This window comes from Leucoraja erinacea, chromosome 6 (assembly GCF_028641065.1).
Source record: "Leucoraja erinacea ecotype New England chromosome 6, Leri_hhj_1, whole genome shotgun sequence".
Classification (NCBI taxonomy): domain Eukaryota; kingdom Metazoa; phylum Chordata; class Chondrichthyes; order Rajiformes; family Rajidae; genus Leucoraja; species Leucoraja erinaceus.
Window position 1 is genome coordinate 3,043,268 of NC_073382.1, and position 26,084 is coordinate 3,069,351.

The 26,084-nt window shown below is 43.8% G+C and overlaps 2 protein-coding genes across 2 annotated transcripts in view; one reads left to right on the top strand and one right to left on the bottom strand.

Annotated features, from left to right (window-relative positions):
- Positions 1 to 4,922, top strand: part of LOC129697804 (sodium/hydrogen exchanger 7-like) — a 151,023-nt gene extending 146,101 nt beyond the window's left edge. Inside the window, exons 14-15 of the mRNA XM_055636430.1 lie at positions 481 to 586; positions 4,552 to 4,922. Coding sequence (XP_055492405.1) covers positions 481 to 586; positions 4,552 to 4,800 — 355 coding nt within the window. The 3' untranslated portion in view covers positions 4,801 to 4,922. The remainder of the gene's footprint in view (positions 1 to 480; positions 587 to 4,551) is intronic.
- A 12,881-nt stretch (positions 4,923 to 17,803) lies between these two features.
- Positions 17,804 to 19,848, bottom strand: chst7 (carbohydrate (N-acetylglucosamine 6-O) sulfotransferase 7). The gene has a single exon (XM_055636494.1). It carries the CDS (start codon positions 19,238 to 19,240, stop codon positions 18,008 to 18,010), a length of 1,233 nt encoding a protein of 410 aa, XP_055492469.1. The 5' UTR covers positions 19,241 to 19,848; the 3' UTR covers positions 17,804 to 18,007.
- Between the last annotated feature and the right edge of the window lie 6,236 nt (positions 19,849 to 26,084).

Consider the following 26,084-nt stretch of genomic DNA (forward strand, 5'->3'; position numbering starts at 1 on the left):
TGTGCGGTTCCCGGAGGTTTTTGTCAGTCTCCACTACCTGCAACCTCCGGCAACCACCCGCAACCTCCGGGAACCGCACGTAAACCTTGGGTGGGGAGCAAAGTCTCCAGAGGTTTCCATTCAGGTTTCCTAAGTGGGACGGGGGCATAATAAGGCAGCAACTCTACTGCTGTGCCACCGTCCCACCCCATTCCCAGTGCCAATATCACAGAAGAGTGGAAATAGAACATCAGGAACGGTTCCCGTGTTTTATCAGGTTCTGGCATCTCCAGGAGGTTTGTGTCAGATTTATAGTTTAGAATGGATTAGAGACGGACAAAAATAATGAAATTAGGACGAAGGCAACCAAAAAGTAGGTGAGTGCGTCTCGTGAACCTACCATGTAAAGTACTTGATGTTAAATGTCTTGCATTCTGTAAATAGTGAGGTTTCCTTTTCTTTCTGGTTTCTTGGAGTTTTTCCTCAACCACAATCCTCCAGTTATCTGAAGCCAATCCTAACGCACAGTGGCCCCCCGCTCACTGCTACTCTGCCCGGCTGGTGTGGTCCAATCGCACGATGCCTGACCAGTCCTCAAGCATACGAAGTAAGTACCAGCCGCCATTTCCCTTAACTCACTCCCAAACACGGTTGTTAAGGTACTGTCCGATTCACCTCTACCCTTTGGTGGACATTGGACTGTCCATAGAACCAATGCAAGAGGATGCCGAGAACTATATTCTGCACTCTATATCTTTCCCTACACATCTTGTACTTCAGTTTGAGTTGCTTGTATTTATGTATCGTATTATTGTATTGTATTCAAATTTATTGTCATTGTCTCAATTTGAGACAACTAAATGAATTTCCCTTACAGGCAGTATCATAAAATCATAAAAAAAGAATAAGTAAATAATAAATAAATAATAAAACGTATTAAAAATAAAATTGAAATTAAATTATAAAAAAAGCACAAACACAGAAAGTCCACGACACAACATAACATAAATGGCACCAAGGTGAGGAAGGGACCATAGTCCAGCCAGCCTCCCCTTCGTGTTCATCCGTGGTTGGGGCCTTCCGAGCACCTGCAGTCGCCGCCCCGGGTGGCCCGGTGTTCAGGCCCTCACGCCGGACCCCGATGGTGAGCATCCTCCTGATCTCAAACTGAAGTCAATAGAATTGATAACATTCAGGTTCTCTGGTGATTCTCAAGAAACAGAACAGGATTTTTGTTGGATGCTAATCATCTCACCCCAGGACCTTACAGTTATTTTTGGCCTTCCATCACAGCAATGTGATGGATGTCTATGTAAAATGTAAATTATGTTGTGTCTGGGGTCTATTTGTTTGTAATGTATGGCTGCAGAAACGGCATTTCGTTTGGACCTCAAGGGGTCCAAATGACAATTAAATTGACTCTCGACTCTTGACTCTTGACTCTCTTGACTCTACAGCAGGAGTTCTCCACAACACTGTACAACGCCCATTTTTTACAGCAGCATTATCAATCAATTTTCCCATTCATAGCCTTCCTTGTGGATAATAACCAATCCAAGTCGGCATGGAGGAAAAGCCAGTCAATGTTCCGGCTTGGGACGTAATGCATACAAGCGCCAAGCAAAAACGTCCTTCACCAGAAGGCAATTGCCTTGACATTCAGTGACATTTTGGAAATGGAGAGGTGGGGATCACCATCAGCCGGTAGCTTAAAGGGGCTGTCCCACTTGGGCGACCTAATTGGCGAGTTTAGAAGAGTTTGGAAAAAAAATGACATGTTGAAGACCTCCTTCGACTATGTTTGAGACCAGCTTCGACTAGCTACGACAAACTTTGGGAAAATTGGACACCGAATAGTGGAGAGTGAAGACGACCTCCTTCAATCTCCTTCGACTTCCCTTCGACTATGATGAAGACTATCCTCGACTATCTTCGACTATCCTCGATTACCTACGACTAACATGCCGACCTACTACGACTAAACCTACGAGTAAAAAAAAGTATCGATTTTTTTTTCCATGGCGACCTTTTTTTATTCGCGGGCATTTTTTAACATTGGAAAAAAAACGCCGCAACCTAGCTGAGGCCTTGAGTACGCGGAGACCACTCTCGAGCATGAAGGAGAGTTACGAAGACCTCCTACAACCTCGTGTCGACCATGCTGCAAGTATGAGTCGAGGGCAAACTCGCCAGAACTCGCGGATTAGGTCGCCCAAGTGGGACAGCCCCTTAACTGGACCACCCGCAGCAAATACTGTGGTTAAAATGGTAGATCAGTATTCTGAGATGAATGCTCACTTCCAATTCCCAAAGTCTTTGTGCTGTTAAGTTCCTCAAGGCCAAGGATAACTTTTTGGGCTTCTCGGGTGATTTGATGAAGCCTTTGAGGGGGTGTCTAAGTTCTCAGGCACTAGCAGCAGAGGAACTATATCCAGATCTGCCATCGTTAGGGATGTCTGTGAAGCTCTTGACATTCCAGGAAGCCCTGAACCGTACAATGAAGAGTGAAAGGTGTTTGTGCATGGGAGCTGCCACACAGCTTAACAGAGCGAAATCTTGGTTCAATAGTGATGGACCCTTCACACTCATGCACACTTTGACAATTTATTTGTACATAGCCCTTGTGTAGAAATACTTTGTCATGGAGTCATGCAGCACAGAATATGGCCCTTTAGACCAAGATGTCCCATCTACGCTAGTCCCACCTGCCTGCAATAGGTCCATATCCCTCAATACCCTTTCCATTCATGTATCTGCGTAAATGCTTCTACAGTACCTGCCTCAACCACCTCCTCTGGCAACTCATTCCACATACCCACCACACTCTGAATGCAAAGAAATCCCCTTGGGCCAATTAAACCATCAAACCTTGGCAGATCACCATGGAATATTGATGGTATATATACAGTGCCCTCCATAATGTTTGGGACAAAGACCCCTATTTATTTATTTATTTATTTGCCTCTGCACTCCACAATTTGAGATTTGTAATAGAAAAACAATCATATTTTAGTTAAAGTGCACATTGTCAGATTTTATTAAAGAGTATATTTATACATTCTACACATAGTCCCCCCCCCCATTTCAAGGCACCATAATGTTTGGGACACATGGCTCTGCAGGCGTTTGTAATTGCTCAGGTGTGTTTAATTGCCTCCTTAATGCAGGTATAAGAGAGCTGTCAGCACCTAGTCTTTCTTCCGGTTTTTCCATCACCTTTGGAAACTTTTATTGCTGTTTATCAACAGGAGGACCAAAGTTGTGCCAATGAAAGTCAAAGAAGCCATTATGAGACTGAGAAACAAAAATAAAACTGAGACATCAGGCAAACCTTAGGCTTACCAAATTCAACTGCTTGGGACATCATTAAGAAGAAAGAGAGCACTGGTGAGCTTACTAATCGCAAAGGGACTGGCAGACCAAGGAAGACCTCCACAGCTGATGACAGAGGAATTCTCTCTATAATAAAGAAAAATCCCCAAACACCTGTCCGACAGATCAGAAACACTCTTCAGGAGTCAGGTGTGGATTTGTCAAAGACCACTGTCCCCGGAAGACTTCATGAACAGAAATACAGAGGCTACACTGCAAGATGCAAACCACTGGTTAGCCACAAAAATAGGATGGGCAGGTTACAGTTTGCCAAGAAGTACTTAATCAATCAGTCAACCTTTATTGTCATCTTGCAAAGCAACAGTTGTACAGTGCAAAATGAGAAGCCGTTTCCCAGGGAATACGGGAGTATCGCACATCAAACGTAAACATTTCACACATAAAATAAAAACAATCCAGTCCCCGATAAAACAGTACGAATAGTTAAATAGTGCAGGTAAACACAGCAACATTAAAAAGAGCAACCACAGTTCTGGAAAAAGGTCTTGTGGACAGATGAGCCGAAGATTAACTTATATCAGAGTGATGGCAAGAGCAAAGTATGGAGGAGAGAATGAATTGCCCAAGATCCAAAGGATACCACCTCATCTGTGAAACGCGGTGGTGGGGGTGTTATGGCCTGGGCATGTATGGCTGCTGAAGGTACTGGCTTCGGCAGAGAGGCATGCACTGCGGATGATTTTCGCAGAGGAACTGATGTGGCACTGGCTGTAGCAAAGCGATGGCAGAACGTCATCTGACACGAGCGAACGAACCAGAGAAGACACCCAGCAACTGGTGATGTCCATGAATTGCAGACTTCAAGCAGTCATTGCATGCAAGGGATATGCAACAATCTACTAAACATGACTACTTTCATTTACATTACATTGCTGTGTCCCAAACATGATGTCTAGAAATGGGGGGACTATGTATAAATGTGCTGTAATTTCTATATGGTGAAACCAAAATGTATAAAAATGGCTTTTATTTAAAATCTGACAATGTGCACTTTAACCACATGTGATTTTTTTTTTTCCATTACAAATCTCAAATTGTGGAGTACAGCGGCAAATAAATAAATGATGGGTCTTTGTCCCAAACATTATGGAGGGCACTGTGCGTGTTTGGTTTAAATGTAAGTTTTTATTGGCTTACTACCCTGTTACATCCTGAATGCTTTGTTTCTTCATCTTTCAGAATCAAGAACAGCTCCGAGACGATGACTCCGATCTGATACTTAATGATGGTGACCTGAATTTGACCTACGGAGGGAGTACACTGACTGCTAACGGCTCCTCTGGCTCGGGCACCGCATCCAACAGTGCAGACGGCAAGAGAACCAAGAGCATCTCGGAAGATACACTGGAACATGATCTCGGCACGGAGGACCATGAACTCATTACTCGAGGCACCAGATTAGTTTTCCCTTTGGAAGATCATGCTTGACAGCAATGACATGAGTGAGGCATAGAATGGCCTAAGAAGGATCAAAGCCTATTTTTATTTTCGGCATTGAGACTGAACTGGTTTACTTGTGTGATTTATTTTTTTTTCACCCCCCCCCCCCCCCCCCCCCCCCCTCCCTCCCCTTCTCTCTCAAACACCTCTTGGCTCAGCTTTTACAGTGCAAGAATGTGAAAACATCTATGCGTGGCATTTCATTAAGCTTTAACCAGGGGATGGCAATGCCGTGACCCTTCACAGTTGGTGCCATCGCTGTGCAATCAGCTCGTCGACTGACTGATTAGCCTCAACACTGTGATGCTTCTCATCATACCCCAGTCGCCCTGCGTACACGCTGGTGCAACAAGACCGCACTGAAATCGGCCGTGTCTCACGATGCTGACACACGTCCCGTCACCAGCACCTCGCGCCAGCCACAGTTACTGCTCCACCAACCTTACAGCCTTCAGGTTCAAAGTAATAAGGAGTGGGCATGAAGTGTACCTGCCGTACGCACGACTAATCACAGAGAGAAGTGTCCGTTTTCTCTTCTCTGCCACTAGACACCTGATTCAGTTCCTAGTGAGCGGAGTTTTGGGCGCATGTTTCAGTTTGCACTTTTTTTTAACCTCCCTTCCCCACACCCCACCCCCACCCTCTCCTCTCCCCCAGCAACATAGGCAGTTACTCCAAACACAAGTGTGCACTTGTGTCCCAGTTCAAACTGCACTGCATGTTGGTCCGTCTTCAGGTGACTGACTTTACAGGGGGAACATCTTCGAGTGGGGAATAGGATATCGTAACCTCAGTGAACTGTTAAATGGAATTCCATCCTTCAAAGATTGCGAGACAAGAGAGAGGACTATAAGCTTACTCCTTCCACTGAAGGCACATTGTTTCCTTGCTTTCGGTTTTGCTGTAGCAGAGCTCACCTGTGTGCTTGCTTCAGGACTGTGTGGCCGCTGTGTGTCCTTCTGTCAATATATTTTCAATGTCATGATGAGATGTTCACTGTTTTAATACTGATATCTGTTAGCTAACGATTATTTTAAACAAAGAAAGCTGCAAAGCTCATGTTACTTGATACACATGGGAGATGTAGGCTTAGAAATTATATGAATTTAACTAAATTCACCAGGTTCTGTTACGATGTGCCACCATAATAATAACCCCATTTTTACAGTGTTGCACTAACCCTGGGACAGATGACAGAGTATCTGTATCTTTGAAGAAGGGATTGGACCTAATAATTCACCCATCCATATCTTTCCAGAGATGCTGCCTGACCCGCTGAGTTACTCCAGCACTTTGTGTATTTTATTTCCCCCATCTCTCCCAGTTCCCTTTCATCTGCATAGGGTTGTGAGATCGAGGATTTGTATCTCCTCCTGATCATTTCTGAAAAGTGTCGATTGCTGATTGTGAGTTGATGATAAATTGGGATAATGGGGTGGCAAAGAAAATCAACAAGTATGTTCCGAAGTTTTTCTTTAACGACTGACATCAGACACGGGGTTATTTAGACCTTTGTTTCCTTTTCGTATCGCTTCAAGGAGCCATATTCCAAAGCTGTATTGGAATCGTGGACCCATGAAACAAGCAGTTGAAGAATGGTGAAGGTTTCTCCAGAATATGAATGAATTACTTTTGGCTGGTTTCTCGTTTCTACCGAAACACATCAACTATCCATAAAGGTGCTGTTGTTACTGATTCATTCTCCAGGCAAAAATGAACGTACATCTCACCTACTTTTAACCTTGGCATAGGTCAAACTAACCCATCTCAGTACAAGGAACTGCAAATGGTGCTTAATACACAAAAGGACACAAGGTGTTGGAGAAACTCAACAGCTCAGGCAACATCTCTGGAGAACATGGGTAAGTGACGATAAGGGACCCTTCTTCAGACCGAGTTTCAGACTCGACCAGAAACATCAACTACCCGTTCTCCAGAGATGCAGCCCAACCTGCTGAGTTACTCCAGCACTTGGCGGCCTTTAAGCCCGTCTCAGTATTTGTGGACGTTACACTGCACATTGAATTCTTCAGGGTGAAGATTTCCAAATTTGCTCTTTGTATAAACTTATTTTATTGGAAGAAGATAACTTGAGGAATGTACATCATTCTGTTCAGAATATCATGTTAAATTGAAATTGGACATTGCATGTTGGAGGCAGTTTCTTATGCCCGTAGACTGGAGGAAGTGAATGTGTTTATGCAGCAGACATAATGAAAGGAGAAAAAGTGGCAAATAATCAGCAGTGTGTGCTTCTGCCCTTTGCAACAGGTTTGTTTAGTTGATCACTTAGTGGAGTAAGTCAGTGGCAGCTTCTCAGCAATTTAGTTCAGCAGTTCATTAAGTGGAAGACATTGACATCACCCAATCAGACCTCCTGATCTATTTATTTTCATTTGTCTATTTTGATGCTATATAAAAGTTGGAAGTTGAATGGAGGGAAAGTTACATTAATACTTTTATTTTGCTCATGAGACAAGAACAAGAAGTTTTAAAGCCTATGATAGTCAAATATTGTTTTGAATTAACGGGACAGATTTGTTCCTTGAATTTGTGTTTTCTTTTATTTGCCAAGGGCTTTCTGGGCCCTGCATGTTTTTCTTTAATCAAGGAAGATTTTATTATGTAGAGGGAAAAGAGAGTTGTTCTCAATCAGTTGATTTCAATGAACAAAATATGGCCCAAAAATAGGCCCCAAATCTGTTGCTTTGATTGTGTAGGGTATTCCTTAATGAAAGTGGGAAGGTGTCTATGATCTTTCAGCTTAATGGAAGGACTTGTTATAGACGTTTCAGTTGATTTTTAAAGGCTTTAATTTCACAAGGAGGGCAAGAGTGCCCACACAAATGTGGTTGAGAAAATGGGGAAAGAGCTTCAGGGAACAAAATAGTCAAAGCTGCCATGGAGCTGAAAATGTTTGTATGCAAAGTCATTATTCCTGTCAATACGAGGAACTGCAGATGCTGGTTTACCAAAAAAGACACAAAGTGCTGAAGTAACTCAGCAGGTTCAGATGAAGGGACTTCATTTATGGAGGGCTTGGATAGGTGATGTTTCGGGTCGGGACCTTCCTTTAAACCTTCAGAGCCTGACAAAGGGGCCCGACCCGAAACGTCACCTATCCATGTTCTCCAGAGATGCTGCCTGACCCCCCTGAGTTAATCCACACTTTGTGTCTTTCATTATGTTTGTCATTATGTCTGAGCTGCATTGCTTTGCCAGGCATGGATTGTCACAATAATGTATAACCTTGAAAGCTGGCTTCACATAAACATGGTCCTTGATTTCTGTGACAGGTCTGTCCTCCCTGTACTCTCTGTTCCACCAACATAATGCACACTGAAAATGGAGCTGAACCAAGTCAAAAGCAGGGTGGAGCAGTTACCCTTTGGAAACGTGCATTTGAAGCGAATGCGGGAACATGATCGTATCAGATAGCACTGGATAGCACAGCCCCTTAATCAGCCACATAGGGAGGCATGGATAAAGGAAGCTGATGGAATGGCAACTGTTCACAAATGTTTTTGACATTGCAGTTCAGGCTGTATCTTGTAGTCATGACAATGAAGGACATAGGTATCTATTACATTTGTTTCCAAAATAAGCGAACCGGATGCAGAAGTATTGTGACAGCTTTGGTCAATAACTTCCAGGAACATTGAGCTTGTAAATCATGAGCATACTCCAGGCACATTGAGTGGCTCTTTTTTTTGCACAAACAAATTTTTTTTTTTTTTTTTTTGGTGGTTTGTTTGAAGATATTAATGTTATTTTGTTAGTCAAATTGTAATTCCAGAGCCTATTTCATTTTGTGTTTATTGTTAGAATTTTGATTGCTAATGATACTTGTTTTCTGGAATTTACAATCTAGCCTGCTGTGAAAACAAAATGGAAATATCCACTTTATCTCAAGAAGTTTAAAGATGTGAAAAGTTGTATCACTAATATACTAATGTTGTATTTGTTTGCACTGCTTTATAAAATATTTCTTGGTGTAATCTGACAAGTAGTCATCCTTAGCCAAAGCAGGAGTTAAATCAAGGGGGTTTTGGTCACACCAGTGGCTTTCGATGAAGGCAAAGAAAGAGGTGCAGAGGTTAGGGCTAAAGAGATGGAAGATAAGGCCAAGTAATGTTGGGGTGAAAGAAGTCAAGGATATGCAAGGTCATTTGTTAGGATGTGCAGTTCCCTGAGATAAGGAGGAGTTTAATGTGATGGTCAGTTTGGGGTTTGGATACACTGATATCAATGAGGAACTATCGAAGGACCAGGAGCCAATGTGTGGAAACAAAGAACTGCAGATGCTGGTTAATACACAAAATGACACAAAGTGCTGGAGTAACTCAGCAGGTCAGGCAGCATATCTGGAGAGTCTGAAGGAGAGTCCCAACCTCAAACATCGCCCATCCTTTTTCTCCGGAGATGCTGTCCTGAACTGCTGAGTTACTCCGGCACATTGTATCCTTTTATGTAGGAAGGAACTGCAGATGCTGGTTTATACCGAAGAAGGGCACAAAATGCTGGAGTAGCTCAGCGGGCCAGGCAGCATCTTTGGAGAAAAAGGATGGGTGACGTTTGAGGTTGGAACTCTTCTTCAGATCTTCTGACTAGGAGCCAATGTTGGCCAGTGAAGTGATCTCTACAGATTAGGTGAAAGGTCTGGACTTGAAGCATTGTCTGTCCATTTCCTTTGACAGATGCTTCCCGACCCGCTGAGTTCCACCGGCATTTTGTTTTCTATTCAAGATTCCAGCATCTTCAGCCTCTTGTGCCTCCATCTTATTGCAGGTTAAGTTGCGAGCGGCAGAGTTTTGGATGATATATATGATGAACGGCTTGCAAGGGGACAATGGGAATTGCTGACCGGGGCATAGGTGCCAGTGGATAAACAACGAGGGAGTGGCGACAGGTGATATTATTGAGTTGAGAAACATAGTCCTAGTGATGATGTGATTTGGGTCAGATGTTCACTCAAAGGTCAAGTATGTTGTAAAATCGTGAGATCGCCCCAAGAGGATCATTGTTGACAGTAGTTCTTTAAAGTTGTCTTAGCATTATAAAAATTAGGTGCACACACCCATATTGATGGAGGCTGTGTGATTTTTATTTTGGACCTGTTCCAGAAATGTGTTTCTCCTATTGACTGATCTTGCTCAGGTTGTCAAGAGGTATCCCAGTTTATCTAGCAACCTGGGCCTTTATTAATTAACGCTCACCAACACACCTTCAGTTGTTTTAAAACATTGTGCTCCTTACAGTGGGACCCAGAGATTGCCATGTTTTTCCAGGTATTAATATTGCAAGCAAATTTTTCCGATTCGTCCTTTTACTTGCAGGAACACCCCGATGTTCATAGACGTACAAATAGCATGTACCTGTGTTATCTGAGATTACCTTTATTTAAGCAGAACTCATTGTTGAGAAAATTGAAGAACAATGACCCTGGATCCACCTGCCCCTCTCCAACATGGTAATTTTTTTTTGAACGGGTACATGATCTTTTGGAGATCTTTACATTAACTCAAAAAACAGACTATGTTGGCAGATTTTAGATCAGATGATTCACCAACTTATGCTTCACTGCATTTTGATCAACAAAAGGACATAGATGGTGGGGACTGCAACATTTTGAGTCATTTATCTTGAATTTAATTGGCCATCTCTTCTGGCATCAGGATGACTTGCCAATGCCAGAGCTTTGGTTTAAAGTATTCACTCCCTGGAGCAGACAATAGTCCTTTGATTGCCACCATTAAATGAGCATGCGGTATTGGTTGCTTGTCCTAATCCCTTCCCAATATTCCATCCTATTTATTCCAACGGAACTGAATAATGTGAGGAGTTTGCCACAGGCAGCTGATCAGAATATAACAGTGGTGATAAAAGATAGATCCAAAATTTTACAAGATGGTTTATTTACAGTGGGGTTTTTTTTTGTAATTGCTCTGCAGATGTGCTTTTGCCCAGCCATTAAGCACACACTATTCATTAAACAACATGAGATCTGCTGTAATACGTTCTGCCTTCGAATCCCTTCCTGAAATCTTGCAAATGCAACACATTATTTTTCACGCAGAGACATCTGTTGCACTCTGTCATGTGGCACCCAACCAACACAAGGCAAGTAATGAAGCAATGTTTCGAGGGGGAAATTTTGACGACTGCACTGCACAGCCAATAGTTTCAGATGTTAGGTGGTTAAAATTCTGTTTCAGTACAGTCAGCACTTCATGAACAAACCGTGCATGTGTTTTTTCCATATATTTAAACTGAAAGCAACCAGATTGCAACTTTACCATGTATAAAGCTTCTGTTTGAATTGCGAGTTGGTAGCTGGTTTCAGTCAGGCCTTTGTGTATCTTCTGTGATTAGATCTCCCTACTTTGACTTGGATCTTTGCATGAAAAATCAGCCAAGTGCTCACACAAAAGACTGTCTCCTGAAAGAACTTGCCAAGTTCCCAACACATCTTATGCACAAGTCTGAGAGTTTTGGGGAAGAGGTAGAGAAAAGGAGGAAGAGTAACGATCTATGTGCTCTTCCTGTGATTTCTTCCATTGTCACCCGTTTTTGGTTATTGATGCCTCTCAGCATCTATTGAAGGAAAAATAAAGTCTGCTAAGGCGTTGGATTTTTTTTTTTTTACCCACTAGTGTCTCCAATATATTCCTGCCTTTGAGAATTTATTTCCAGTGTTTCGAGGGAGTGTTGAAAAGCTCATGAAGGGCTCAGGGAAAATGAGATTGCCATTTCTATCCTGGTCTGCTTCATTGCTGTGGAAAAATCAGTCTCGTTACAGGCTTGCAGACTTGTCGCTGTTCAACCCCATTATACGAGGAGGGCAAAATGAACAGGGAGGAGGAAACTGGATACGTTTATATGCTTAAGATACGCTATCTGTCCAATTTGATGCAACAGGATTTAGTTTATTAGCTCCCATGATGATCTATCCCAGCCAATGGCATCCATCCCCAGCATGAGAGGGTTTGAGGCGGGGGGGGATAGGCATTCACAAGCACTTTGTGACCAATCCCATTGCACCTTAGTACTTATTCTTGGATTTTTGAAACTAAATATTTGTATTTTTCTGCTGTGCAGGAGATTTGGAGATGTTAAAGTCATCCACACCAGTTGACATTGTTAACTCCTTGCTGTGCAGCCCTTTGCACTGGGTTTGATTATCTTTGCCTTGCAAATTGTGGGTTTTGTCTTTGGTTTGTTTTGATTTACCTGAAAGGAAGGAAGAAATGTTTTGTTTTCTCTGATAAAATGTGAAATAAAAGTAATAGGGGGGAGGCGGAAGCACTATGTCCATTACAAACTTGGCAATTTGCCTCAATCGCATTAATACTCAGTGCAGCAAAGGTCAGTCATGTTGGCAAGTTGTCATTTACTGTGTCATGGTTGCTATGTGTCGACTCTGAGCTTATCCACGTGCTTGTGCCACTAAAGACGACAAATCCGATGTCTGGTATGATGCCTTTAAACTATTTCATTACCTGGACCACATGGACCCAAAGTAATACTGAAATAACCAGCGTCCGTTTGTGGAACGGTAGCTAACTTGACCCTGTGTTTCAAATACAAATGTGAGTAAGTAGTTTTCCTAATTCTGATGTGTCCAGCAGTGCAGGTTAATGTACTAATGTAATCATGACTCATCGTGCATGGTACAAAAAAAAATTGTGTATATGTTGTCATAAAAATAAAAATGAATATAATCAGTCTTTACGTTCTGTTGCCCTTGTCGTTTAAGCGGAGCAGATTCAATATCTCTTTTTTTAATGGCTTTATCGGACAAGGCATGGTAAAGAAGGATATGGGCCAAATGTGGGCAGGTGAGACTAGCATAGATGGGGCATCTTGGTCAGCATGGGCATGTTAGGTTGATGGGACAGTTTCCATGCTGTAATAACTCTTAAGATATGTGACTCACTTTGTACATTGTGCTGTGCTAATGATTTTCCAAATCTGACACCATTTGTATGGTTCATTGTTAAATGCCCTCTCAAAAGGTCTTGCAAGGAACTCATCCCCAAGGGCAATTGTCAGCCAAATTAAGCATATCATGATCAAACAAACAACAACGTGGTCACGGCCACAGTACATCATTTACTGTGAGGTGATGATGAGGCCATGATGACTAAAGTACAAAAAAGAACTAACCTGATCTTTAAGGTGCGGGCATGGATCATTTATGTTTCACTTGGGAAAGTGGACATGATTTTATTATCTCAGCCTGAAAGATAGACTCTCTGTGCAACAATCCTTATTACTGCGCTAGGAGCAGCAGCCAGGAATTTGTATGTTGAGTTGAATTGAAAGATACAGCACGGAAACTGGCCCTTCGGCCCACCGAGTTCGTGACCACCATCTTGTTCACACTATTTCTATGTTATTTCTTGCCATAGAGGGAGTACAGAGAAGGTTCACCAGACTGATTCCTGGGATGGCAGGACTTTCATATGAAGAAAGACTGGATAGACTCGGCTTGTACTCACTAGAATTTAGAAGATTGAGGGGGGATCTTATAGAAACTTACAAAATTCTTAAGGGGTTGGACAGGCTAGATGCAGGAAGATTGTTCCCGATGTTGGGGAAGTCCAGAACAAGGGGTCACAGTTTAAGGATAAGGGGGAAGTCTTTTTGGACCGAGATGAGAAAAACATTTTTCACACAGAGAGTGGTGAATCTCTGGAATTCTCTGCCACAGAAGGTAGTTGAGGCCAGTTCATTGGCTATGTTTAAGAGGGAGTTAGATGTGGCCCTTGTGGCTAAAGGGATCAGGGGGTATGGAGAGAAAGCAGGTACGGGATACTGAGTTGGATGATCAGCCATGATCATATTGAATGACAGTGCAGGCTCGAAGGGCCAAATGGCCTACTCCTGCACCTAATTTCTATGTTTTCCCACTTTTGCAACCACTCCCTGCACATTAGGGGCGATTTACAGGTTGTTGTATGTTGCATTCTGGTTTTGCCTCTGTTGTATAAGCCTTTAAGATCAAATTGTTTTCCCATTCGCACAGGATTTAGTGAACTATAGATAAGTCTGCCTGCCCAAGTATGAATAGCATAGCTGAGCATCCATGTTGTGTTGCTGTGCAAATGCAGTGCATAATACACAAGGGCAGTTCTTTTCTTGAGACTAGGGTTCAAATCAGATGCTTCATGCTCTAAGTGTTTCATTTAAAGTAACTTTTATCTTGCAGAAGGATGCCTGATACAATTCACTATCTGCTGATACTCCTGACAAAAAAGAGAATACTTAGATATGTTTCATAGAGTCCAAGATGAACGCTATTTGCATTAGAATGCCAATGGATTGAAGCCAAACTTCAGACTACTAAGAATCCAGATCCTGAGATTTTTGCTTCACAAACCTGTTTTCTTCCAGAAACTAAAGTCCTTCAATGAATATGCCTTAATTGTTTATGCCCTCATTTTAAAACAAAGAAGCACAGATGCTCCCATTCTATGCCTGGTGGTGGTGTGTAATAACATTGTGTGTAATAACATTGTCAAAAACAATTTGCCTTGTGCAGACACCAAACACAATCGCAGAGTTAAAACTAATGAAATGGAAGGAACATCCCATGTAAAAATTGCTTCGAACCAGTCCTGGAGAGAATACTTGTTGATGTCCTGACAAAATAAGGGCCCAATCAAAGCTCGAGTTTGTGTGTTTCGTTTGCAAAGAATGCACAATCAACTGGCTAACCAACCACCTGCTGAGAGGTTCCAACTGCTGACAAAAACCCATTATCCCCGAAAAGGCCTGTAGAAGGGAAGCAGAGCCAAATCTCCCATGGTTTACAGACATGTCATGGGATCTGACCATTTGTTATTCAAAAAAGCAGCGTTTGGTTGGTTCTGTACACCAATGAAGACAGGTTTATGGAGCAATGCCTGCACACATAAAGGATAAATAGCTTGTGTTGCATATGGTTTCAGGCAGATTTGAACAAATGTTACAGTAAATGTATACAGGAATTGGACTTGTGTGTGGCATCTAACTTGAAGTACACCATAGAAATGTGTGGTTCATAAGAGGGGTATTTTGGTCCAGTCAAGGGTGAAACTATTTAGATCATCCCCACTTTCCAACTCTCAATCAGTAGATCTGTATGTATGACTCTTCTAGGTACTTTTTGAAACGTGATGGGGATCTCTGCACCCACCACCCTTTTTGGCAATGAGAATGGTACTGGAAAAGAGAGAGCAAAGAGATTTCATTTAGGTCTACAAATTCACGAGAGATCCAGTTGGGATGAACAGGAAAAATGGCAATATAGTTGAACATCAAAATCCCAAATAATGTATTAACTTCCCTCTCAACAGGTCCTGCTACTTCCAAAGATTTATGAGTGTATACACCCACGTCTCTTTGTCCTTGTACACAATTTTAAACTGTTCCACTTGGCCTATTTTTTTTTCTTGTTCTTTCTGCCAAAATGGAACACCTTACATTTCTCTGTATTAAATTTCATTTGGCTAACCAATCTGCCTGCTTATCCATTCCCTCGAGCAGTTTATCGTTGTCTTTTTCACTGCTTACTGCACCCCAAGCTTGGTCTCTTCTGCAATTTTTGAATTGTTACCCTATAGTCCTGTATCAACGTATAGTATATGAATATTGAGGCAGAAAAGTCATGCTGGATCGGCTGAAAACCTATTAAGGCTGCAGTAAAGCTGCACAATTAAGATCACCACAGGAAGAATAAACTCATCACATTTAACTGGTACCTGAATGAGCAAGTAACGTACAAGACTCACAAGACTCCTGACTGATTTTGAAAGTGAGATTAGTCAGAGGTTCTTTTGTTTGGCAAACATGCAAGCAATTGACCTAATTCTGTAAATTACTGTCACTCTATGATTCTAAAGCTTTACGGTGAGTGTGGATAAACATACATGTCAATCAGGCAAATAATCGGATAACCTGTTCTAAGGATGCTGATTGGGGATTACAGATCCCCCTGTTCTTCTTTGAATTGTGCCATGATATATTTATTGTTTCCTGAAAGACAATGAATCTTTGAAACTCAAATCCAAGTAGCTCATAAAACAAGTTCCCAGAAATAGTAATGACTTGTTAAGACGTTTATGTGAATGAAAAGCAAAGAAACTTTAGATGCTGGAAATCCGATTTGAAAACAGAAATGCCCAGCAAGTCAGAGAAATAAAGTTAACATTTCACAGATTACTTTTCTTGAGAATCTGTTTTTAGAATTGATTGAGGATTGGATGATGGGTGGATTATAAGATACTGCTCTTTTAATGCCTGGGAAATTTCAGATACAGTGAACAAACAGTGAACTGGATCCACTTTGGCAGTATTAAATTTGCACAAGCTTGCAAATGTAATACTTTTCCCACTACCTTCTGGTCCAGAGCCAAATAAAAGCATATGAAAGAGTGTTAAAGAATATTGATAGTCTGAACTCCACAATTAACTGTCTGGAACCAGAGAGTCCACTAACTAATCAGACAATATAAAGAAGAGACACAAAAAGCTGGAGTAACTCTGCGGGACAGGTAAGCATGTCTGGAGAGAAGGGATGGGCGACCTTTTGGGTCTGATTGGTAAGTAGATAGATCAGACGTAGGTTGGATGGCGGAGAACACAGTAAACATTAGCATTATTTTGATTCATCATGAGATGTCGCCATCACTGGATAGGCCTCAATTTATCGGCCAGCTATTCTTACTCTTGAGAAGGTGGTGGTGAATTGCCTTTCTGAACCACTCCAATTTTGTTGCTGATGGTGTTCCCGGGGTTTCGTTCAGCGTCGAGTTCCAGGTTAGGGAATTAGTGATGTTGAAGGTACAGTGACATAAATCAAAACAAGGTGTGTGTTTTGGAGGGGAACCAGCATGTAGTTGTTTTCTCATGCACCTGATACTCTTGCCAGCTTTGGTAGTTGTTGTTGATGCAGGTTTGGAAGCAGGGGTGAATTGATGCTGATAATTGTTAGTGATGGTTTGGACGGGGTATAATCAGCAGTCAGAGAGGTGGGGTTATTGATCAGAGGATCTCAACTGACAGTCAGAGGATGGTCAGCAATTGTCTGGGTGTGATGACCAGGTTGGGGGGGGGGGGGGGGGGGGGGATGGGGGTGAGGAGGGGGTGAGGAGCTAAGTGGCTAGGATGGGGGTAACTGATATGCAGGGGCTAAGTGATTAGTGACTAGGATGGGGGTCAAGAATGATTGAGGAACACATCAATTGGTGAGATGATTTTCAAAGTTCTTGAATTTGGAAGTGATAATGGGGGCTATTTGACCAAGACCCTTAAATATGTACTCGCCAGAATTTAGAAGATTGAGGGGGGATCTTATAGAAACTTACAAAATTCTTAAGGGGTTGGACAGTCTAGATGCAGGAAGATTGTTCCCGATGTTGGGGAAGTCCAGAACAAGGGGGTTACAGTTTAAGGATAAGGGGGAAATTTTTTAGGACCGAGATGAGGAAAACATTTTCACAGAAAGAGTGGTGAATTTCTGAAATTCTCTGCCACAGAAGGTAGTTGAGGCCAGTTCATTGGCTATATTTAAGAGGGAGTTAGATGTGGCCCTTGTGGCTAAAGGTATCAGGGGGGTATGGAGAGAAAGCAGGTACAGGATATTGATTTGGATGATCAGCCATGATCATATTGAATGACGGTGCAGGCTCGAAGGGCCGAATGGCCTACTCCTGCACCTATTTTCTATGTTTCTATATTCTTTGAAGGAGATAGCCATTGCTTACCCGAGATTGCTCAGTGGTTTCCTTTGAGGGCTGTAAAAGAATGTTGCGTGGAAGAAATTGGTGAGGTTGGGGGAGGTTATCAAAATGTAAGTTAAGTTGTGCTGGAAAACTACGCACTGATACTGCAGACAATGTGCTAGATTTTATCGGTACCATTGTGATGGTTTGAGGTTCTCTATCGGCTTGGAGTGCATGTTAGGCACAACATAGATATATAGAATGAAAACTGCAGACTTTACGTGTACCAAACAAGTCCCAGATTTGGGTGACTATTTATTTACCGACTTTGTTTCAAGGGGTGTACAAAAATATGGCACAGTGTGATCAAGTGTTTAAACATAGACCACCACTCTATTCCTGTTTCACCACGGCATGGCGTGAATCTCGTTGTGTTTTTTTTTTGTTTTACCTTCGCCCGATCTCTGAATACTAACAGGCTGGTGGGTCTACGTGTTGTCCTGTTTCTTTATCTGGTAGCCCAGCAATATCATAGCCTTCTGGCACTTCTGCTCCACCTGCTCGATCTGCCACAAGCTCAGCCGTTTCTTCCAGGCGCCGATGGCTTCCCTGGCGTCCCTGGAAGAGATGAGGAAGGGTTTGTCGGAAGAGTAGCCGACCCCCCTCGTCATGTTCAACACGTACTGTTCCGTGGCCGGCGTGACCGTCAGGTTGGCGAAGGTGTAGAGGGTCCGCAAACCTGCCACCGGCTCCAGAACCAAGTCCTCGTAGCGGATGGTGAGATACCTTCTCCTGATCCAGGCTGGGGCCTCTTTGACCAGCGTCTGGTCTCGGCTCCAAGCCTCGCAGATCACCTCCAGGGCGTTGGACACGTAGGTGTCCGCCCTCTGCGACCTGTTGGGGATGGCTCGCTGGTTCCTCTCCGATCTCCTGCTCCTCAAGATCTGAATGCTCTCCTTCACCAGCGACAGCTTGGATTTCATCCGGGAGTTGTGCACCGCTCTAGGGTCCCTCACCAGCTGGACTACCTTGACGTTGAGGGACGGGTCGTGCATCAGCGGGAGCAGGATGTCCGCGTCCAACACCCTGACATCCTTGATGACCATCACGTCGTACTTCCTGCACTCGCTCTCCAGCTCCTTGATGTCCCGGGCAGCGCACCTCTTCTCGCACACGCTGCCGTCCACCAACTCCACCCTGTCCTTGCTGTAGGCGCCGCACAGAGGCGCCGAGCAGATGACTTTGTTGTTCCTCCAGCCGAAGACGGTGCGAGTGGTCAGGGGGCCGGGAGCCGAGTAGAGTTTCAACACGGAGAAGTCGCAGTGGAAGAGGGAGCGCAGCATGTCCCTGACTGCCCCCTGCAAGCTCTCGGCGTCCCCCGGGTAGAGAGCCTGCCACATTAGCCACATGGGCTCGTACAGGTAGAACGCCTCCGGGTGCTGGTTGTACAGCTCTCCCGCGAACGACGAGCCCGTCCTCCAGGTAGCGTGCAAGTAAATGTGCTGTTTCTGCTTCGCCCCCGGCGTCGGGGTCCAACTGCTCGCGTTGCCGCTCTCCCTCAAGCGGGGGGCTGGTTCCACCTCCTTCTGGACCACCTCGACCAGGTACGGTTCCCTGGGGCCACGGCGGTCGTTGTGACAGTCCAGCATGTAAGGAATGGTCAGCAGCAGCAGCGAGTAAGCGGCGAGGACGAACAGATATCTGCTCTGGAGTTTCTTCATCGCACCAGCTCCTTGCCTTTGGTGGGGTTGTGTTCCGTCACCTCCTTGTGCTTTGCATTCTGCGTCTTCTCCCGTCGGTGGGGGACCAGCGCCCCTTTAACTAAGGTGGGGGACTCGTCCAGCAGCCCCTCGCAGGCCGGCGGACAGGAGCAAATGACACCCTGGTGCCCGTCATCCGAACACAGGGGGGAGTGGAAAAGGCTGTGGCAGGAACCCGCCCAGTCTCTGCCAGATCAAGGCGGCGTGTGTGAGAGGGAGGGGAGAGTTTAGGACGGGCGGAGGGAGTGGAGTGGATGTTGCGGAGAGTGAAATAAAGAGCAGAGGAAGGGAGAAAGAGAGATGGGAGGGAGGGGGGAAGGAAAGGGGACCAGGGAGGTTAAATTGCAGAGAAGGGGAGTGTGAACGGGAGGAGGTCAGAGAGAGATGGATAGGGAAGACCAGAGAGAACGAGGACGAAGGAGTGATAAAGAACCTGAGTGCGTGTGAGAGAGAGAGAGAGATGGGGAGGAAAGTGGTGATGGGGAGGAAGACTGAAAGAGGGGATAGCGAGGGAAATGAGTGGTACCATTAAATGTGAGCAGGACCAAACTTCCAGAAAACAGTGCTGTCACTGGGAGAACTAGCAAGGGGTGAAAGCGATTTGCAGAAATGAAAATGCTGATCAGAAGAAAAAAATCAGGGTGTCTGTCACAAGGCCGATTTTTAGTTTAGTTTGCAAATGTCACAGGTTTGTTTACAATTTAATTAGCACAAACAGCTAACTTGTGTCTCCGCAGTGATGTACACTGTAACAACGTTTTATGTTTTCCATTCACTCTTTGTTGGTATTTTATTTCTGGTGAATGGGAGAGAGAAAAAAAAAATGATTGCGTGACCAGAGCCAGTCAATTATATGTACTGTAATCTTTAGAGCCATTGGGAACAGGGAAATTAATACAGGCTGATACAAAGTGGCGCCCAGCCAGAGAGGGAGGGAGAGAGAGATGCCAGGAGTGAAATCCGAATCATAGTGACGGTTTTTGCATGGTGGCCTTTAAATAATCTCACAGAGGCTCCATCCAGTCAGGCAACGTTCTAGTCAATCTCCTCTGTACTCTCTCTATTTTGTTGACATCCTTCCTATAATTAGGCGACCAAAATTGTACACCATACTCCAAAATTGGCCTCACCAATGCCTTGTACAATTTTAACATTGCATCCCAACTTCTACACTCAATGCTCTGATTTATAAATTAGGGGCGATAATCTTGAAACTTGCGTGAACATGTTTCAAATTCACCCACGAGCACATAGTCAGAGAAACCTGTTAACCACGCCCGGTGCGTCCTAGAAAGACTCCAGATACAAGTCGATTTTTAATTTTGTGTAGGAAAGAACTGCGAATGCTGGTTTAAATCGAAGGTAGACACAAAATGCTGGAGCAACTTAGCGGGCAGGCAGCATCTCTGGAGCGAAGGAATGGGTGACGTTTCGGGTCGAGACCCTTCTTCAGGCTTTTCTTAATTTTCTTCGACAAAAGCGACCAGACCAGGGATTTAAAAAAAACCCCAAGAACAATGGAAGAACTCAGCGAGTCAACTAGCCTCCGTGGAGGCAAAATATTGCAAAACTGCATGTTGACTTGCATCGGACTAAGAGGGATTCTTAGAAGATTCTTAAGAACGACTAAGAAAGATTTGGGGTTTAAGAAGGAACTGCAGATGCTGGATAATCGAAGGAAGACAAAGGTGCTGGAGAAACTCAGCGGCTGCAGCAGCACCTATGGAGCGAAGGAAATGTTTCCTTCGCTCCATAGATGCTGCTGCACCCTCTGAGTTTCTCCATCATTTTTGTCTACCTAAGAAAGATTCGGGGACCGTTAAGCTCAATATAAGGTCTACATTCCCTCTCCCCCCGACTCTCAGTCTGAAGAAGGGTCTCGACCTATTCGTCACCTATGCATTTTCTCCAGAGATGCTGCCTGACCCGCTCAGTTACTCCAGCGTTTTGTGTCTATCTTCAAGATTCAGTTGCTTATCTTGCCAGTGGTGACCACTCCAAACAAACAAACAGTCTTGGATGTGTGCGTTTAAGTATGCATCAACCGGACAATCGGCACAATGGGATCGGTCGTCACGTCATTGATGTGTCAATGGCGTGTGAATGTGTAGGTTAATTGGCGTCTGTGAAATTGCCACTAAAGTGCAGATGAGAAAGTGGATGAGGGGATTGAAGGCGTTGTGGCCAGGTTTGTAGATTATACGAAAAGTGCAGGTAGTGTAGAGAAAGCAGGGACGCTGCAGAAGGACTTGGGCAGGCTGGGAGAGTGTGCAGAGAAGTGGCAGATGGAATATCGTGTAGCAAAGTGTGGAGTCACGCATTTTGGTGGTAGGAATAAAGGCCTAGACTATTTTCTAAATGGGATGAGAATCCAGAAATCGGAGGTGCACAGGGACTTGGGACAATAGACAATAGGTGCAGGAGTAGGCCATTTGGCCCTTCAAGTAAGCACCGCCATTCAATGTGATCATGGTTGATCACCCCCAATCAGTACCCCGTTCCTGCCTTCACCCCTGACTCCACTATTTTTAAGAGCCCTATCTAGTTCTCTTGAAAGCATCTGGAGAACCTGCCTCCACCGCCCTCTGAGGCAGAGAATTCCACAGACTCACCACTTCTGTGAGAAAAAGTGTTTTCTCGTCTCCGTGCTAGATGGCTTACTCCTTATTCTTACACTGTGGCCCCTGGTTCTGGACTCCCCCAACATTGGGAACATGTTTCCTGCCTCTAGTGTGTCTAAGTACTTAACAATCTTATATGTTTCAATGAGATCGCCTCTCATCCTTCTAAACTCCAGAGTGTACAAGCCCAGCTGCTCCATCTCAGTATATGACAGTCCCGCCATCCCGGGAATTAACCTTGTAAACCTATGCTGCACTCCCTCAATAGCAAGAATGTCCTTCCTCAAATTAGGGGACCAAAACAGCACACAATACTCCAGGTGTGGTCTCACTAGGGCTCTGTACAACTGCAGAAGGACCTCTTTGCTCCTATATTCGATTCCTCTTGTTATAAAGGCCAACATGCCATTCGCTTTCTTCACTGCCTGCTGTACTTGCATGCTTACTTTCATAGACTGATGTACAAGGACCCCCAGATCCCGTTGTACTTCCCCTTTTCCCAACTTGACGCCATTTAGATAGTAATCTGCCTTCCTGCTTTTGCTGTTGAGTTTGGAGTGCTGGTGCAGGATTCCCCAAAAATTAATCTGCAAGTCGAATCGGTAGCAAAGAAAGCAAACACAATGCTAGCATTTATTTCGAGTGGGCATGTATACAAAAAAAGGAATGTAACGCTGAGGATCTATAAGGTGCTGGTCGAGCCCCATTTAGAATATTGTGAGCAATTTTACGCACTGTATCTGAGGAAGGATGTGCTGGCTCTGGAGAGGGTCCAGATGAGGTTTACAAGAATGATCCCAGGAATGAGTGGGTTAACATATGATGAACGTTTGACGGCACTGGGCCTGTACTCGCTGGAGTTTAGAAAAATGAGGGGGTCTTCATTGGAACGTACAGAATAGTGAAAGGCTTGGATAGAGTGGATGTGGAGAGGATGTTTCCACTAGTGGGATAGTTCAGGACTAGAGGTCCTAGCCTCAGAATTAAAGGACATTGCTTTATGAAGGAGGAGGAATTTCTTTAGTCAGAGAGTGGTTAATCTGTGGATTTCCTTGTCACAGAAAGATTTGGAGGCCAAGTCAATGGATATTTTTAAGGCAGTGATAGATAGATTCTTGATTGATATGGGCGTCAGAGGTTATGGGGAGAAGGCAGGAGAATGGGGTTAGGAGGCAGAGTAGATAACGAGCCAAATGGCCTAATTCTGCTCTTATCACTTATGAAGTGGGATAACATAGATCTAATGTGGACTTGTGGGCTGAAGGGCCTGTTTCCTTGCTGTATCTCTAAACTAAACTGAACTAAGGATCGCCGCCATTCAGGTCATGCCTTCTTCTCATTTCTACTGTTGGGCATGAGGCCTTAAGTCCCACACCATAAGGTTTAGGAATAGCTGCATTCCTCTTACCATCAAGATCTTGAACTGACCTTTTAAAAAGGGTTCTAAGAGTAAACCTAGCAATTATAGACCTCTTAGTTTGACTTCAGTGGTGGGCAAATTAATGGAAAAGATACTTAGAGATAATATATATAAGCATCTAGATAAACAGGGTCTGATTAGGAACAGTCAACATGGATTTGTGCCTGGAAGGTCATGTTTGACTAATCTTCTTGAATTTTTTGAAGAGGTTACTAGGGAAATTGACGAGGGTAAAGCAGTGGATGTTGTCTATATGGACTTTAGTAAGGCCTTTGACAAGGTTCCTCATGGAAGGTTGGTTAAGAAGGTTCAACTGTTGGGTATAAATGCAGGAATAGCAAGATGGATTCAACAGTGGCTGAATGGGAGAAGCCAGAGGGTAATGGTGGATGGCTGTTTATCGGGTTGGAGGCAGGTGACTAGTGGGGTGCCTCAGGGATCTGTGTTGGGTCCTTTGTTGTTTGTCATGTACATCAATGATCTGGATGAAGGTGTGGTAAATTGGATTAGTAAGTATGCAGATGATACCAAGATAGGGGGTGTTGTGGATAATGAAGAGGATTTCCAAAGTCTACAGAGTGATTTAGGCCATTTGGAAAAATGAGCTGAAAGATGGCAGATGGAGTTTAATGCTGATAAATGTGAGGTGCTACACCTTGGCAGGACAAATCAAAATAGGACGTACATGGTAAATGGTAGGGAATTGAAGAATACAGTTGAACAGAGGGATCTGGGTATAACCGTGCATAGTTCCTTGAAGGTGGAATCTCGTATAGATAGGGTGGTAAAGAAAGCTTTTGGTCAATCAGAGCATTGAGTATAGAAGCTGGGATGGAATGTAATGTTAAAATTGTACAAGGCATTGGTGAGACCAAATCTGGAGTATGGTGTACAATTTTGGTCGCCCAATTATAGGAAGGATGTCAACAAAATAGAGAGAGTACAGAGGAGATTTACTAGAATGTTGCCTGGGTTTCAACAACTAAGTTACAGAGATAGGTTGAATAAGTTAGGTCTTTATTCTCTGGAGCGCAGAAGGTTAAGGGGGGGACCTGATAGAGGTCTTTAAAATGATGAGAGGGATAGACAGAGTTGATGTGGACAAGCTTTTCCCTTTGAGAATAGGGAAGATTCAAACAAGAGGACATGACTTCAGAATTAAGGGACAGAAGTTTAGGGGTAATATGAGGGGGAACTTCTTTACTCAGAGAGTGGTAGCGGTGTGGAATGAGCTCCCAGTGGAAGTGGTGTCGGCAGGTTCATTGGTATCATTTAAAAATAAATTGGATAGGCATATGGATGAGAAGGGTTATGGTATGAGTGCAGGCAGGTAGGACTAAGGGGAAAAAAATTTGTTCGGCATGGACTTGTAGGGCCGAGATGGCCTGTTTCCGTGCTGTAATTGTTATATGGTTATATGACCTACACAACCCTAATCCTACCTCAGCAACAAAACACAACAGACCACCTCTTGATGGTCTCTAATCAAAGTCTCTAGTTTTGTTTGAAATAATATCTAGTTCTTTTGCAGTCTATTTTTCCTTTCACTGTCTTATAGAACAGATGTGTAATTTGTATATAATATGTTTTTGTATATTGTCAATGTGCATTTTATGATGCTACAAGTAAGATTTTCCTTGTACCTGTACCTGATGATAATTGTGCATATGACAAAAATCATATGTTTTAGTGTTCTCTGGTTTGTTTTGGGTGGGGTGTGGGGGGGTTTGGGGGAAGCCTTTTTTAAAATCTCTTACCTTGCCAGAGATGCTTTTTTTTTTTCCTGGATCGTTTCTCCGGTCGCTCTACGGCCTAACATCATGGAGCTGGCGGACTTGCTCGAGACTGACTTTTAGCCCCACTGCGGGGCCGTGGACTTGTTATCGGAGCCTGCGACCCCTTGCCTGGGGATGTCAACATCAAGGAGCTCACAGTCTCGGGTAGAAACTGATGTCAGGAAGCTCCAAGCCACAGGAGTTTGCAGTCGACCACCCCCCACTCGGGAATCTGATCGCCCGGCGCTGGGAGCTGAGATACCCCTGATGCAGGAGCTTGATCGCCCCGATGCGGAGGGCTCGATTGCCGGTTGCGGGAGCCAAGATCGTCCCGACAACGGAAGGTTCGAGTGCTCTGATCGTGGGAGAACAAAGAAGGGAAGAAGATTGAACTTTTTTTGCCTTCCATCACAGTGAGGAATGTGGGGGAGTCCCTGTGGTGGATGTACATGTTAAAAAAAATTGGGTGTCTTGTTGCTCTTTATTGGTCCCCCTGAATGGCAATTTCTGAATTTCACTGTACCTTAATTGGTACATGTGACAATAAACAAACCTTGATCCTTGAACAACTTGACGATCATGAATGAGAAATTTAAGCCAATATGCAGACAACATAATCTAATTTTCAATGCATTTTCACCAAGTCCCCAGTTTTATTATCTGATAATAGCCCTGATTGCTTGATTTCTCAGAGCTTATTGGGATTTGTTTTCACCTTTCTGAATGGATGTAAAGCTGAACTGATGATCAAAAGAGGCGAACTACTACAGTGAGCAATGATCCACACCGCCAGTTTTAGACTGCGGCTGTAAATTAACATCAAGTTGCTGACATCCGAAACTTGGCTCGTATTGATTAGGATATTAAATTGTGATTTAAAATAACTCTCATATCATCCAAAATATGGTTTAAAAATAGCTACAAAAGCTCATCAGGTCAGGCAACATCAATAGAGAGGGGAAATAGTTTCATTCAGGTTAATCATTGAT